General features: G+C 43.5%; 2 protein-coding genes across 2 annotated transcripts in view; one reads left to right on the top strand and one right to left on the bottom strand.

Annotated features, from left to right (window-relative positions):
• Positions 1 to 8890, bottom strand: part of LOC122736152 (meiosis-specific coiled-coil domain-containing protein MEIOC-like) — a 33277-nt gene extending 24387 nt beyond the window's left edge. The window contains exon 1 of the mRNA XM_043978204.1: positions 8744 to 8890. Coding sequence (XP_043834139.1) covers positions 8744 to 8830 — 87 coding nt within the window. The 5' untranslated portion in view covers positions 8831 to 8890. The remainder of the gene's footprint in view (positions 1 to 8743) is intronic.
• A 5145-nt stretch (positions 8891 to 14035) lies between these two features.
• LOC122735516 (60S ribosomal protein L18a-like) lies at positions 14036 to 14596 on the top strand. The gene has a single exon (XM_043977109.1). The coding sequence runs from the start codon at positions 14066 to 14068 to the stop codon at positions 14594 to 14596; it is 531 nt and encodes a 176-aa protein (XP_043833044.1). The 5' UTR covers positions 14036 to 14065.
• Positions 14597 to 14635: the final 39 nt, after the last annotated feature.

Raw genomic sequence — 14635 nt, 5'->3', positions numbered from 1 at the left:
TTAACCAGAAGGGATTGCAAAGGTCGTCTAGTCTAACCAAAGTTTACAGTTGAGGAAACTGAGGCTGAGAGCTTAAATAACTTGTCCCTGGTTAAAGAGATAGGAAGTAGCTGATTTAAAGCAGACTCGGCCCACCCAGGAATCTCCTCATCTTTAGATAGGAATGCAACAGCTCTATATAATGTAAACTGCTCAAAATGTGCATGCTTTAATTCAACTTTTGTCTATCAAGTACTTCATGGTAGCAGGTACCAAGATGACCAGGATATAAAGTCTTTGCCTTCAGGCAACTTAAAATCTAGCAACAGAGCAAAACCCCAAACATATACACACTTAAAACCAGCTCTGGGGCAGCTAAATGGCGCAGTGGATAAAGCACCGGCCCTGGATTCAGGAGTACCTGAGTTCAAATCCAGTCTCAGACCCTTCACACTTACTAGCTGTGTGACTCTGGGCAAGTCACTTAACCCCAATTGCCTCACAAAAAAAAAAACAGCTCTTAGTTTTATTGATTAATTCTAGTTTTCTTGCTTTCATTTTATTAATTTCTCCTTTAATTTTCAGGATTTCTAATTTAGTATTTAATTGGGGATTTTTAATTTGTTCTTTTTCTAGCTTAAGTTCCATGCCCAATTCATTGATCTCCTCTTTCTCTTTTTTACTGATGTAACCATTTAGAGATATAAAATTTCCCCTAAGCACTGCTTTGGCTGCATCCCCTAGATTTTGGTATGTTGTCTCATTACTGTCATTCTCTTGGATGAAGTTATTAATAGTTTCTATGATTTGTTGTTTGACCCACTCATTCTTTAGGATGAAATTATTTAGTTTCCAATTAATTTTCAGTCTACCTTTCCATGGCTCTTTATTACATGTAATTTTTATTACATCATTATCTGAGAAGGATGCATTTACTATTTTTGCCTTTCTACATTTGACTATGAGGTTTTTGTGCCCTAATAATACATTGTCAATTTTTTAATATGTGCCATGTACCACTGAGAAAAAGGTATATTCCTTCCTATCCTCATTTAATTTTCTCCAGACATCTATCATATCTAACTTTTCTAACATTCTATTCACCTCTTTAACTTCTTCTGTTTCTTACTCATATTGCAGCTTATTTTTTTAAAGTTGAGGCCTGCTCCTGGGGCACCAGGTTCACTGTTTCAAACTTCTTGTGCTGGGGGATAGGGGCTGTGACACTGGCTTTCTACTCTGAGGCCTCTATGGCTTGTGGATTTCTCACTCCCCTGGGCTTGCTCCCTGCACTTGCTCCAGGTGCTGGGATGGCCAGGCCTGGTCGCACCTGTCCTGTGGGTGGCCCTCCAGCTGGCAGCCTGCCCTTTCCACTGGTGCTGGTGCTCCTGCTGTGCCACAAGCTTGCTGAGCTCTGATTGGGGGGCTTCAGTTGCTCCACTGTGGCCAAGAGCTTCCTGCTGACTTGCCCAGACCCCCTCCAAGCTGTGTGGTGCTGTGAGCTGCACCACGCACCCCTTTTGCCCAAGTGAGACCAACTTTTCCTGAAGTCTTCTAACTTATCTCAAGTTGGAAGATTGTGTCTTTCTGTCTTTTTGTAGGTCCTGTAGTTTCAGCATTTGTTTAGAAGTTTGATTTAATGTTGTTTTTGAGGGAAACTTGGGAGAGCTCAGGCAACTTCCTGGCTTCTCTCCCACATCTTGGCTCCACCCCCTCTTTCACTTAACAATATATACACACTCAATATCAAGGTGGCTTGGTTATGCCAGGAAAAGACACTGACTTGTGCTCCCCAAGCCCTGGATCTATCTGCTCTTTACTAGCTGTGGGGAGTCACTTCCCTCATCTCTAAAATGAAAGTTAGTAGCTGCTTCCCTCTCCCTTAATGTGAAATCAGACTGAAGTCAATTGAAAAGGGACTTCTGAATTGCAGGCTAAGGAATTTATTTAGATTTTACCGGAATCCTGTGTGATCGGAGCTGTGTAATACAACAGTGTAGTTGTGTGTGCTGGGGGGATGGGAAAATGGGGATTGGGGGAAAGGAACAAGGGAAACTGTTAGGAGGTTATTGCAATAATACAGAACTAAACCTGTACAGTGGCAGCAGTTGGGCCCTAAATCCCCCACTGCTTTTCCCCCCTGGAACTTAAATTCCCTAACATAACATCAGTAGCTCAGGGGAAACAAGGCTATAGAGCAACAAATGCTTACTGATGAGGGCCATCTAAAAGCCTGGGCACTGATGCCTACTGGGGAATATAGAAAACTGCCAAGAGCTAGATAGATAGGAGCTCAGTTTTACCCTTAGCACTATCAAATACAGGCATACTGCCCAACATGGTTATCCCATCCAACAAGATTAATACCAGACCCCAGTAAAGTCCCTGGGAAACAGTGTAACCCTGTTCAGATAAGCATCAGGATCAGCCTGTCTCCAGGAGCCCCTCCCTTCCAACCTCCAGAGAAGAGTGGCAATTACCAACAATCAAGAAGATTGCTGACCAGGCTCAAGGAAATGTCAACAAATCCCAAGGGGCCTCTTCTTTCCTTTTCCAACTGCTGCTAGGGGCTTACCAACCCCACCCCCCACCCAGGTGCTGTGTTGAACCTAATTTTAGATGTGCCTGGAACTGAACTTCTAAATTAAAGCAATGAACTTGTGTTGGCTCAACTTTCTATTTAAATGCTTTACTTCAGTCTTTCCTGCTCTTTTCTTGGTAGCAGGTAAAATGTGTGTGTTTTTTAAAAAAGGTTCAAAGGGGTGAGCCAATCATTTTTCTATACCCAGAATTATATATGCCAAATGTTTCTCCTAGATATTTATTTACTTGCTTTAAAAGAAAGAAGAAGAAGAAACAACCCAGGAGATTCCCTGTGGTGAGAGGCAGTGTGTAATATAATAGAAAGCATCAAATTTAAAGTCCAGAAGCCTCAGTTTGAAGTCCATCTCTGATCATTATAGTGTATGACCCCTCTCTGACTCCAGGTATCTTCATAGTAAAGTGAAGAGAGTAATATGTGCACAAGATAAAGGAGTGCTTTATACACCTTATGGTTTAAATGGATTTCTACTGGGGAGAGAGGTTAACAGCTTGCATTAGCCTACTATTTTCCAATCACTATGATTTCGTCAACCTTCTGGTTCAAAGGGTCGCTATTTTCTCCATCCAATAAAGTTCTGTCTTCACAAGAAATTTCCAGAGGAAGAGTAAAACTGCTTTAGCTTAAAAATTTCCAAAATATAGTTAATAATCCTTTGCATTACCATGTTATTCCTTAGCCAATACCGGACTGTTTTGATGATTACTGCTTTGTATTATAGTTCGAAATCTGGTACTGCTAGGTTGTGTTGATTTTCACTTTTTAAAAAAATCGATTCCCTTGATCTTCTTTACCTTTTGCTCTTCCAGATAAATGTTGGTATTTTTTCCATGGCCAATAAAATGAATGTGTGGTACTTTAATCAGTATGGCACTGAATAAGTAAATTAATTTGGGCAGAATTATCCTTTTTATTATGATGGTTCAATCTAACCATGAGCAATTAATATTTCTCCAATTATTGAGATCTGTCTCTGTGTGAAAAATGTTTTGTAATTGTGTTAATAAATTTCCTGGATTTACTTTGAAAAAAAAATAATCCTTTGCATCTACTGCTTTTACATACTAGTTGTATCTCATTTGGGCCAACTAACAATTCAGTGCAGGTAGTAGCACAGGCTTTATTAACTCCATTTACAGAAAAGGAAACAAAGTTGCATAACAAGTTGGTGGAACTGTTATCTGCAGACGGCTAAAGGCATCATCTGCCACAGACCAACTTTTCACAATTAAATCTGATCTCTAAGGTTCCATCCTGCTCTAAAATCCTATAAACCTTATATTTATTCATTCACTCAAGCAACTTTTAATACATGCAGAGCATTTGTTCTAGGCATCAGAGATAAAGATAAACAAAAGACAGTCCCTGCCTGCAAGGACAGTACAAAATACAGTAGATGTTTATCTTTACAACTTTTATCTGCAACAGAACCTGTGAGCCAGGTAAGGTAGAGATTTATTTCCATTTTTTAAATGGCTATAGAGTGGAGAGAAGGTCTTCATGACAGGGAGAGGTTGTAGAGCACTATAACAGGCTCCCTCTAGGCACATCTTCACCAAACACTCTGTAAAGGACTAAAGGAGGACTTCATCAGTTTGCACCTGTTTCCAGTGATGAGTTTTAGAGTGACCTAAGGCTCAGAGCTTAGACTTGCCTATTTCCTCTGCCCTTTACAGCTAAACTTTAAAAGTCCATCTATTAGAGGAGGCACTTCCATCTTCTCTCTTCTCACTCTTTGGCTTCCATCCTCATCATTCCACCAAACTAATTGTTTTCTCCAAAGTTACCAATGATCTCAGCTGCCAAATCCAATGGTCTATTCTCAATGCCTGTTCTCTTCCATCTTTCTGCAGCTTTTGCCACTGTTGATCACCCTCTTCTCTAGTGCTCTGGTTCTCCTCCTGCCTATCCGACCCCTCCTTCTCTGTCTCCTTTGCAGGATCCTCCTCCAGATCAAGCCTCCTAACTTTAGGTGTCCCTCGGGTTCTGTTCTGAGCCCTGTTCTCCATCTATACTAATTCACTAAGTGATCTCATCAACTTCCATGGGTTTAATTATCTCTGTGTTGATGATTTTCAAAACAACCTATCCTGCCCCATACCCTATGCTGACCTCTACTCTTACACCCTGAAAGGACTTTTGGACATGTCAAACTAGATGTTCAACGGACATCTTAAAGTCAATGTTCAAAGCAGAACTCATTATCTTTTTCCCTAAACCTTGCCCCTCCCCCACCTACTCTCTTATTGTAGAGGACAACACCACACTCACCCCAGCTTCAGGGGAGTAGGAATCATCCTTTATCCCCCCCCCTCTCTCTCACACACACACACACACACACACACACACACACACACACACACACACACACCCCATTTCCAATCTGTTGCCACAGCCTATTTCACCTTTGCAACATCTCTCTAATACACCTCCTTCTCTGATGATGCCACCACTCTGGTGAAGGCCCTCATTACCTCATGCTTGGACTACTGCAATTGCCTGCTGGAGGGGTCTGCCTGCCTCAAGTCTCTCCCCACTCCAATCCATCCTCCAGCCTTCAAAGTGATTTTCATAAAGAACAGGTCCAACTACATCTCCTCTCTACTCAATAAACTCCAGCAGTTCTCTATTGCCTCTAGGATAGGATCAAAATACAAAATCCTGTTTGGTGTTCAAAGCCCTTCACGTCTGACCCCCATCCCTACCTTTCCAGTTGTCTGACACCTAAATGCCCCCCAGTTACTGTTTAATCTAGTGACGCTGGACTCCCAGGTGTTTCGAGAAAAAAGCCATTTCATCTTTGGCCCCTAAGCCTGAAATACTCTCATGTCTGTCTCCTGGCTTGCCTGGAGACCCAACTAAAACCTAAACTAAAACTAAAACCCAGCTTCTCCAGGAAACCTTTCCAACCCCTCTTAATTCTAGTACATTCTTCCTCTTCTTGACTGCCTATTTATCTGGTAGATAGCTGCTTTGTACATGTTTGTTTGCTTGGTGTCTCCCCCCAAAGATCGTGAGCTAGTTGAGGGCAGGGGCTGTCTTTTTACCCCTATTTGTATCCTGAATGTTAAGCACAGTGCCTAGCACACAGTAGACACTTAATATACGGTTACTAATGGTCTAGGATTATATAGCTCTAAAAGGCAAATCACTATTAGGTATTAATTATTAATAGTTATTATTTGAAGGGTTGTCTTATGAAAGAACTATTAGACTGATTTTGCTTCACTCCAGCAGGCAGAACCAGGGATAATGGGTGAATTTTGCATAGGTTCCCTATCACTGGAGGTATTCAAGCAAAAGTTGAATGACAAGTTGTCTGAGATACCGTAGAACGGACTCCTGTTCAAGTACATTTGTACTAGATGCTTTCAAAGGTCACTGTCAACTCTGAGAATATGTGAGTGACATGAATTTTTACATGGCAGAGAGAACCACAATAAAGGCAAACAGGAAGGATTCTTAAAGAGACATTTTGTTTCCTAAATGCAAACTCTGTTAAACTGCAAGAAATAGTAACTTAACACCCTTAGAGGAATGTGCCCTATCTGCAGAAAGGACCATTTAAAAGTTAACTACAAACTAACCAAAAGATAGCAAGCCAAGGATTCTGGGTACTTCCTACCTCTCTGATCTCCAACTGTCCCCTCTCACTTAATATCCTACAAAGTCTCTGATGCTTGAAGTGTTACAGAGAAACTATCAGAAATACTTGTGGCAAAGACAAGTTCATACAATGAAACATTTAGGGTGGACAGAGACCCTCAAGATCATTTAATACAACCCCCTAGGCCTAAAAAAGCTTAGTTACTTGACCAAGATAACTCAGGTAGATAAATGGCAAATCTAAGATGCAAACCAAGATTGGAATCCAAAATCCAGGACTCTCTCCACTACACCACAGTGTGACCCCTTAGCAGTGGTAGCACTGACTAGTTTGGCAGATGACGGATCTGTAAGCAGGAGGAAATTTGTGGTAGACTGAATTTCAGAGAGCCAAGGTGAACTCCCTTCTTGTTAAAACACAAAAGGCAGCAGACATCTAGATAGCCCCTTGCAGCTTTTAAAGCATTTTATATATACATTTTATATATATGATCTCATTTGCTTCTCCCAACAAACCTGTAAGGTAGGCACTACCTCATTATTCAGGTGAGGGAATGAGTTCAAAAAAGGAAAGCAGCTTGCCTGCCAGAAGTGACAAAGCTTTAAGCAGCCACTAAGGGCCAGCTAATAGGATCATACATTTAGAAGTGGAAGAGACAGGGGCCGCTAGATGGCACAGTGGATAGAACACCGGCCCTGGAGTCAGGAGTACCTGAGTTCAAATCCAGCCTCAGACACTTAACACTAGCTGTGTGACCCTGGGCAAGTCACTTAACCCCAATTGCCTCACTAAAAAAAAAAAAAATTAAAAAAATTTTAGAAGTGGAAGAAACCTCACAAATCTAATCCTCCTCTCTTAGTAGAGGAAGAAAGTGAGGCCCAACAAAGTTAAGTGATTTGCTCAGGGTCCTAGGGGTGGGATCTGAACCCAGGGTTTCTGAATTCAAATATAGCTAGTGCTCTTTGGACTGACCCAGGATGTCTCGATTCCAAATCCAAATCCAACATGCTCCTTTAAACCAGAGAACCAAGAACAGTGTCCAAAATGAAGGCTATATTTCAAAGTAAGGTAAATTATCTGAACTGAGCAGGTACAGCTGAATGTGTAAAAAGAAAAAAGCTATCCTTTGGCAATGATTACTAGTTTACAACTAGCCAGACTGGTTCCAGTAACATCTTTTAAAATGTAGCACATGACAAATATAAAAGGTAAAAAATTGGCATTAAATGTACTGAGAAGAGAAAAAACAACCATGATTTACCATTTTAACCATCCAACAATTTATGTTTTCTATTAGCTGACTTGAGGGTTTATCAAAATGGTATGAGTGGTGGGGCAGCTAGGTGGCGCAGTGGATAGAGCACCGGCCCTGGAGTCAGGAGTACCTGAGTTCAAATCCAGCCTCAGACACTTAACACTTACTAGCTGTGTGACTCTGGGCAAGTCACTTAACCCCAATTGCCTCACTTAGAAAAAAAAAATGGTATGAGTGGCAAATCCAAAACATCATAACTTTTTTTATTAGCTAGATGTGTTTTAGAATTCTAATCATCTATAATTCTAGATTTGTTTCCCACAAATTGTTGGACACTGGACTGAGGCAGAAATAGATTTTCATCACTTTTACTAACTGCTCTGGGACTCAACCTTCTCTGTAAAATGAAGGGGGTGGAGTAGATGATCTCTAAAGTTCCTTCCCATACTGATATTCTATGATTCCACATCTGTCTTTCTTTTCTTTGAAAGATAGTTCTTTCAGCACCTAGAACTACCCTTCTTTTGAAAGATCGGTATTACATGAATCGCTGTCATATGGAAGTTATTTAGACTCATTCTACCTGACCCTAGCAGGGATAATGGATGAATGTTTCAGAGGCAATTATACAAGTGAAGTCATGCAAAATATATTTCCATATTAGTCATGTTGCCCCCACCCCAAAGCAAGAAAAATAAAGTGAAAAGAGCACGCCTCAATCTGAACTCCGAGTTCATCAGTTCTCTCTTTGAAGATGGATAGAATTTTTCATAATGAGTCCTTTGGAACTGACTTGGATTATTGAATTGATCATGAAAAAACTTGCTAAAAATTAAAGTTGTCTCAACTGCTTCGTGGAGTGTAATGGTAAGGACTAAGGGGGCTTCTTGTGGGAAGGGGCTGGTTTTACAATTTTATCTCCGCATTTACAACGCCTAGGATGGTCCCGGGAACACACATAGCAGGAGCTTAATAAATGTCCACGTTATAGGTGCCCATTATTTATTAATAAGTGCATTCAACGAGGAGACAAAAGTTTAGACGAGATCGGACCCCACCCTCAAAGAGCTGGCAGTCCAGCGGGGAGACGAGACCCAGAGGACCACAACGATCCAGGGGAGCGGCCAGCATCCACTCCACGAAGAGGACGTCCCCCCACCCCCACCCCACCCCGCAGCCTCCCCTCCTCCCCTGCACGCTCCCTTGGGCAGCGGTCCGCTCATCCCTGGGGAGAGAAGGACCCGAAGCCCACCCGCCCGGTCCGCCCCCTCCACAGGAGCCGCCTCCTGCTCCTCCTCACCTCGGGGTAGCAGGCTCCCGCCACAGCGACGACAGCAGCAGCGGCGGCGGCACGCGAGGCCACGGGCTCCGCGCTATTGGCCACCATCTCGCTCCCTGTTCCGACCTTCCGCCCGCGGTTCCAGTCCAGGCTCCCCAGCAGCCGGCTCCAGAGGAGACTCTCGGAAGTCGTGAAGGAGGCAGCCCGAGGTCCCGCCTTCTCACTTCCGGGAATGCGCGCGCAATTCCCTCCCCGTGCACTATACTCTGGCTTCCCTCCCCACACCCCCAAACCCCCCAATCTGGTGTCAGTTTCTGCCCGCTACCTAGGAATAGAAAGCTAGGGAGCCGAATGCCGCAAGGCTGCGTGCGCACTTCCTCTCCCCCTTAACCCCGCCCACCTTTTTTCCTTAGTCTGACTCCCTCGGGTTTCACGTCAGTTTCTTCCCGCTGCCTAGGAGAAGCAGGCGGGGAAGCAGGATCCCGCCCGGTGGCGCGCGCTCCGCAGACCTGCCCCCTTCTGCCCGCCAGTCCTTCTGGCTGCGCGGGGAGCTTGGCGGGCTGACTGGTGGTTAGCGACTAGGGGCAGGGCTTTGGAGCCCTAGCGGTTTGGAGTCCGCCGGGTCCCCCGGCAAGGCGGCAACCAAGCTATATTCCCATAGATCCCCGCTGGAAATAACCTTAGAGGCAGTCTAACCGTCTTTATCCAGATGGGGAAACTGAGCCCCAGGGGGATCAGAGTCTAGCCGCGACAGAGCGAGCCCCAGACTGGAACTTGAGTCTTTTCCCCTCTGCTTCCCAACCTTTCCCATATAATATGGGAGCCTCCACACAAACATTCACTGCACACCTCGCCCCCTCCCCCCATAATCCAACCCAAAGCACACGGGACTGATTTGATTGGTTGGGAGTTCCCCAGATTTGAAGCAGAACTTGTCAAGGGGATGGCTAACCAGTTGACGAGCTTTGACAGTTTTTAATCACAGAAGGTAATTGCTTCTTAGCATGTACCTTTTTACAGCCCTTTGGGGGAGACTTGTTTTTAGTTTTTATTTTCATCACTTTATTTGTTAGGCATGCTAACCTCCCCCAAAATAGCTTAATCGTTCATTTAACTGATTAAATTTTTACTGTGCCAGACAATGTGCAGAGTTATCATTTATATGGTGGTTTAATAAAAATTTAACCATAATAGCTAACATATAGCTCTTTGCAAATCGCTTTATGTAAATTCTTTCCTTTTCACAATAAACCCGAGACGTAGGTAGGTCCTATTGTTAGTCTCATTTAACTGATGAAATTGAAGCACAGGGAGTAAAGTGACTTGGCCAAGGTCACACAAGGTACAAGTCACTCAACCTCTGGGCCTTAGTTTCCACGTGTGTAAAATGACGTGTTTGAACTAGAGTTCTAAGGGACCCTGAGGTCCCTCCCAGCTCTAAATCGACTGTCTTAAATGCTTTGCTTGGGGTCCCTCAAAATGTCCAGGTCTCCCTGAAATCCAAATCTGGTACTACTTAGTACCAAAAACGGATTCTTATTCAGATACAGGCAGCCTAGATCCTCTTTAAGATATCTTCCTTCTTTAAAATTCTGGGACTGTGTGATCCTTTAAAAATATTTACTTCCTCTCTCCAGGAGAAATAAGTGAAGTGAAAGCCATCTTTTCCTCAGAGTATTTCCTTAATCCGTAACAATAGCTCATATTTCTACAGCTTTGTAAAGAAAAAGGTTACAAAACATATATAACATGTTATATAATAATTATATAATATAAAATGTTATAGTAACATTCCTGTAGTACTCTGAAGTTTACTGAGTGCTATCTTCACAACTTCCCTGTGACACAGTGCCAGTATTAGTCCCAATTTACAGAAGAGGAAACAGATCCAGAGTAAGACAGATAGATCCAGACCCATGAAGAGACTGATGATAGAGCACTGGCCCTAAAGTTGGGAGAATCTGAGTTCAAATCTCACTTCAGACACTTAGCTGTGTGACCCTGGCCAAGTCAACCTCAAACATCCGGAGCCATCACCAGTCATCCTGATATATATCTTGCCACTGGACCCGGATGGCTCTGGAGGAGAGAGTGAGGTTGGTGACCTTGCATAGCCCTCCCTCACTTAAATCTAATTCACTGCAAATCACGACACTCTCATGTCATGGTCCTCTTTGGAAGGACAAACAACAATATTACTTGGCTCTGTGATAATCACAGATGATACGAGAGGGTTTTAGTGACAGTCGTTGAATTCCTAACCATCTTGTAGAGCCAGATTAAATGTCACCTACTCCAGGAAGTCTTCCTTCTCTCCTATCCTCACCCCAGGTCAGTAGCAACCCTGTCTCTCTTGGGCCTCACGTTTGCATCAAAGAGGTACAGTCTTATGCATTATAGCTGCTTGTTTTATCATCCTCTAAACTCCATGAGGGCAGGGGAAATGTCTAAATTCTCTATTTTTCTTAGTACCTGACCAGCACACTGCTCTGCATACAGTAGGTGCTTAACATATACTTATTAGATTGAATATTGACACCGTACTAGGCCCTGAGCTTTACAAAGGCATATATATGTATATGTGTGTATATAGGTATATCCATATATATATGTACACATATATGTGTATAGCTCCTAGTGAAGAGGGATTGTTTCATTCACTGTCTTTCCATCTATGGTGCCCAGCACAGTTGGCACTTTAATAAATACTTGTTGAATTTAATAGAAAGTTTCAGCTTCTCTCCATCTTCCTTCCCTCCCCTCCCCCATAACCTCTAGAAGGGCAAGAGACTTGTCCTATCTAATCTCTGCATCTATTCTGGGGCCTACCCGTATTCTGTACATCTTGGCATGCAGTGTTTATTTAACTGAATTGACCTAGAATGGCAAAACCACACCCCAAATCCCAACCCACCAGGTCAGCCCACATAGATTAGTGACAGAACTACTCTTTATTAAACTAACACTATGATTCTATTTCTTTACATGTGGGCATTCACCAAGAGAGTCGTGAAGATAGACAGAAGGTTATCACACCAGAAAAAAAAAATTCAAAGTAATGATTTTTTAAATTGCTACTTGGATGGAATATATGTGTATGTGTGTGTTTGTGTGTATGTGTACATATAGATTTAAATATAAACACCCATCCCTAAATAAAAAAATAAATCAGGGGCAGCTAGATGGGGCAGTGGTTAAAGCACCAGCCCTGGATTCAGGAGGACCTGAGTTCAAATCCGGCCTCAGACACTTGACACTTACTAGCTGTGTGACCCTGGGCAAGTCACTTAACCCCCATTGCCTGCAAAAAAAAAAAAAAAATCAAATCCAAAGTCTAATGTAGCTGCTCTCAAATTGCCAAGGTAGGGACCACCCTCCCTGGAGCCCAGCCTGTGTTGGGCCTTAGGGCTGTTGGGCAGTTGCTGAAGCCATGGAGGGTGTGCCATTAACTGACCAGTTGGTTTCCTGGTCCAGGTGTTGAAAATCCAATTTCACCTAGGGGAAAGGAGGAATAATTGAAGCCACTTCTAAGCTGCTCATTTTTTCTGTGTCATTCCTGAACAAGAAACAGCATCAGAGGAGGGTTTCCAAAGTGTTTACCTGAAGTTTTTGGCAAGAAACAATCAGCAAGGAACCTTTAAGTGCAGTTGGATTTGCCTGTGAGGGGGAGTGGATTAATGGTTAAGAAAAGACAAAGAGCCTCCTTGTCATAAAAGTTAAACTTTAAGAGGAAGATAAATCAACATTTTTTTAAAAGCACTTTTTAAAAATTCATTTGTAATTTGCACATGTGCCTGTATGTGTGTGTGTGTGTATTTGTGTGCATGTATCATCCATAGAGGAAGTCATAGCCCCTAGACTGAAAATGGAGAAAACTACCAAGAGTTGGTTGGCCTTGGCCTGAATCAAAATCATTATCCAATGACGATCGTGAAGTTGGCAACAGAAAGAAAAGGAACAACAAGCCTGGCAAACCACCTGGAAACCTTTAGGCTTCTTAGAGAAAATGATCTTGGGGAAGAGCTCCTTTGGTGGAGCTGCCCAACAGCTGAGGAGTATTCCACCTGGAAATGACTTTGGGAAGGTTTTTTTCTGTACAACTTGAGAGAGAGAGAGAGAGAGAGAGAGAGAGAGAGAGAGAGAGCACGCCTTGTCTCAGGCCTTTTCTGGTGGGATTCAGGAGCTCCCTCTTTAATGACTAATTTTCAATGTCACAAGATCCTTAGAGCTAGAGCAGGGGTTCTTAACCTGGGGTCTGTGAACCGCTTTTGAAAATAATTTGATAACTCTCTTTCAATAGAATGGATTTTCTTGCTTTATTTTATGCAATTAGAGCACTCTGAAGAGAGAAGAGGTCTTACCAGGCTGACAAAAAGGGTTTAGAATTCCTGCTGCAGAGCTAGAAGGGAGTGTGGATCATTTTACAGACAAGGAAACTGAGGCCCAGTAAGAAGAGACATGCCCAAGGTCACAAATGGGAAAGAACAAATGCTGGAGTCGGGTCTCTCAGACCCCAAATCCAGGTCACTTTCTGGACTGGGTTAAGCAGTAGCACACAGTTGGAGTAAATTCTATGAGGGTAGTTTACTCTTTGATCTGGCTCTGCCCCAAAGGAACCACTCAGCCATTCATACCCAATGATGCTGAGGTGAGCAGACAGAATTAATTTTGCAGAGCTACAGAACTGTGACAGGGGCAGTCCCAAGTGAAGAATGTTCAGTCCCTTGCAGATGAAGTGGGGTGGACAAGAAGATGGCTCCCAATAACCCTGAGGCAAGCAAGTGTCTTCTCAGTCATTGCCAGTGTTCATACTATGCTTTCTTCTATGTTTCCTTGCTGATAGTTTAGCAAGTTGGTGGATACTTCTAGTGTGATTCTCTTCAAGAGACAAGTGGAGATTTCCCTTCCCAGCCTACAGAATGAGTCTGGCCAACAGACTTTGGCTTCAATCTGGCAACTCCTTAACTCCTCCATGATATTCTCTCTCTCTCTCTCTCTCTCTCTCTTTCTCTCTCTCCCTCCCTCCCTCTCCCTCTCTTTTCTCCACTCCCCCTCTCTTTCTCCCCTCCCCCCTCCCTCTTTTGTTTAAAAAGAGACTGTTCTGGCCAAAGTAAGACTCAGACTTGTTGCGTCCCTATTGTGCTATCCAGTATAAAGTAACATCTGGGCTCAGCTATGACAGGCACTGCCTTCTCCTCTGAGTCAAGGATATTAAAAAGTCCATGTTAAGTAACCACAGGAGGCATTAAAGAAAACTCACTGGCAGGGACCCTTTTGGCCAAGAGAATCAAAACAGCTTGGAGGAGGCTTTTGCGGGTTGGCGGGGAGTGAGGCGGCAGCACCATGAAGGCCTCGGGCACCCTGAGAGAGTATAAGGTAGTTGGAAGATGCCTGCCTACTCCCAAGAGTCCAGTGCCACCTCTTTATCGGATGCGCATCTTTGCTCCTAATCATGTCATAGCAAAGTCCCGATTCTGGTACTTTGTTTCCCAACTGAAAAAGATGAAGAAGTCTTCTGGAGAAATTGTGTACTGTGGACAGGTCTTTGAAAAGACCCCTCTTCGGGTGAAAAACTTTGGCATCTGGCTGCGCTACGATTCCAGGAGTGGGACCCACAACATGTACAGGGAGTACAGGGATCTGACCACTGCTGGTGCTGTCACTCAGTGCTACCGAGATATGGGGCCCCGTCACCGTGCCAGGGCCCACTCCATCCAGATTATGAAAGTGGAAGAAATTCCTGCCAGCAAATGCCGCCGGCCTGCAGTCAAGCAGTTCCACGACTCCAAAATCAAGTTCCCGCTGCCCCACAGAGTCCTGCGGCGCCAGCACAAGCCACACTTCACTACCAAGAGGCTCAATACCTTCTTCTAAGTGCAAACATGAAGAGGCCCATGTTGCATTCATTTGTTT

Source organism: Dromiciops gliroides, chromosome 1 (assembly GCF_019393635.1).
Source record: "Dromiciops gliroides isolate mDroGli1 chromosome 1, mDroGli1.pri, whole genome shotgun sequence".
NCBI classification, from domain to species: Eukaryota; Metazoa; Chordata; class Mammalia; order Microbiotheria; family Microbiotheriidae; genus Dromiciops; species Dromiciops gliroides.
This window is presented reverse-complemented; position numbering and strand designations above follow the sequence as displayed.

Coding starts and splice junctions, on each gene's coding strand:
- LOC122735516 (XM_043977109.1), top strand. CDS start 14,066: ATGAAGGCCTCGGGCACCCTGAGAGAGTATAAGGTAGTTGGAAGATGC.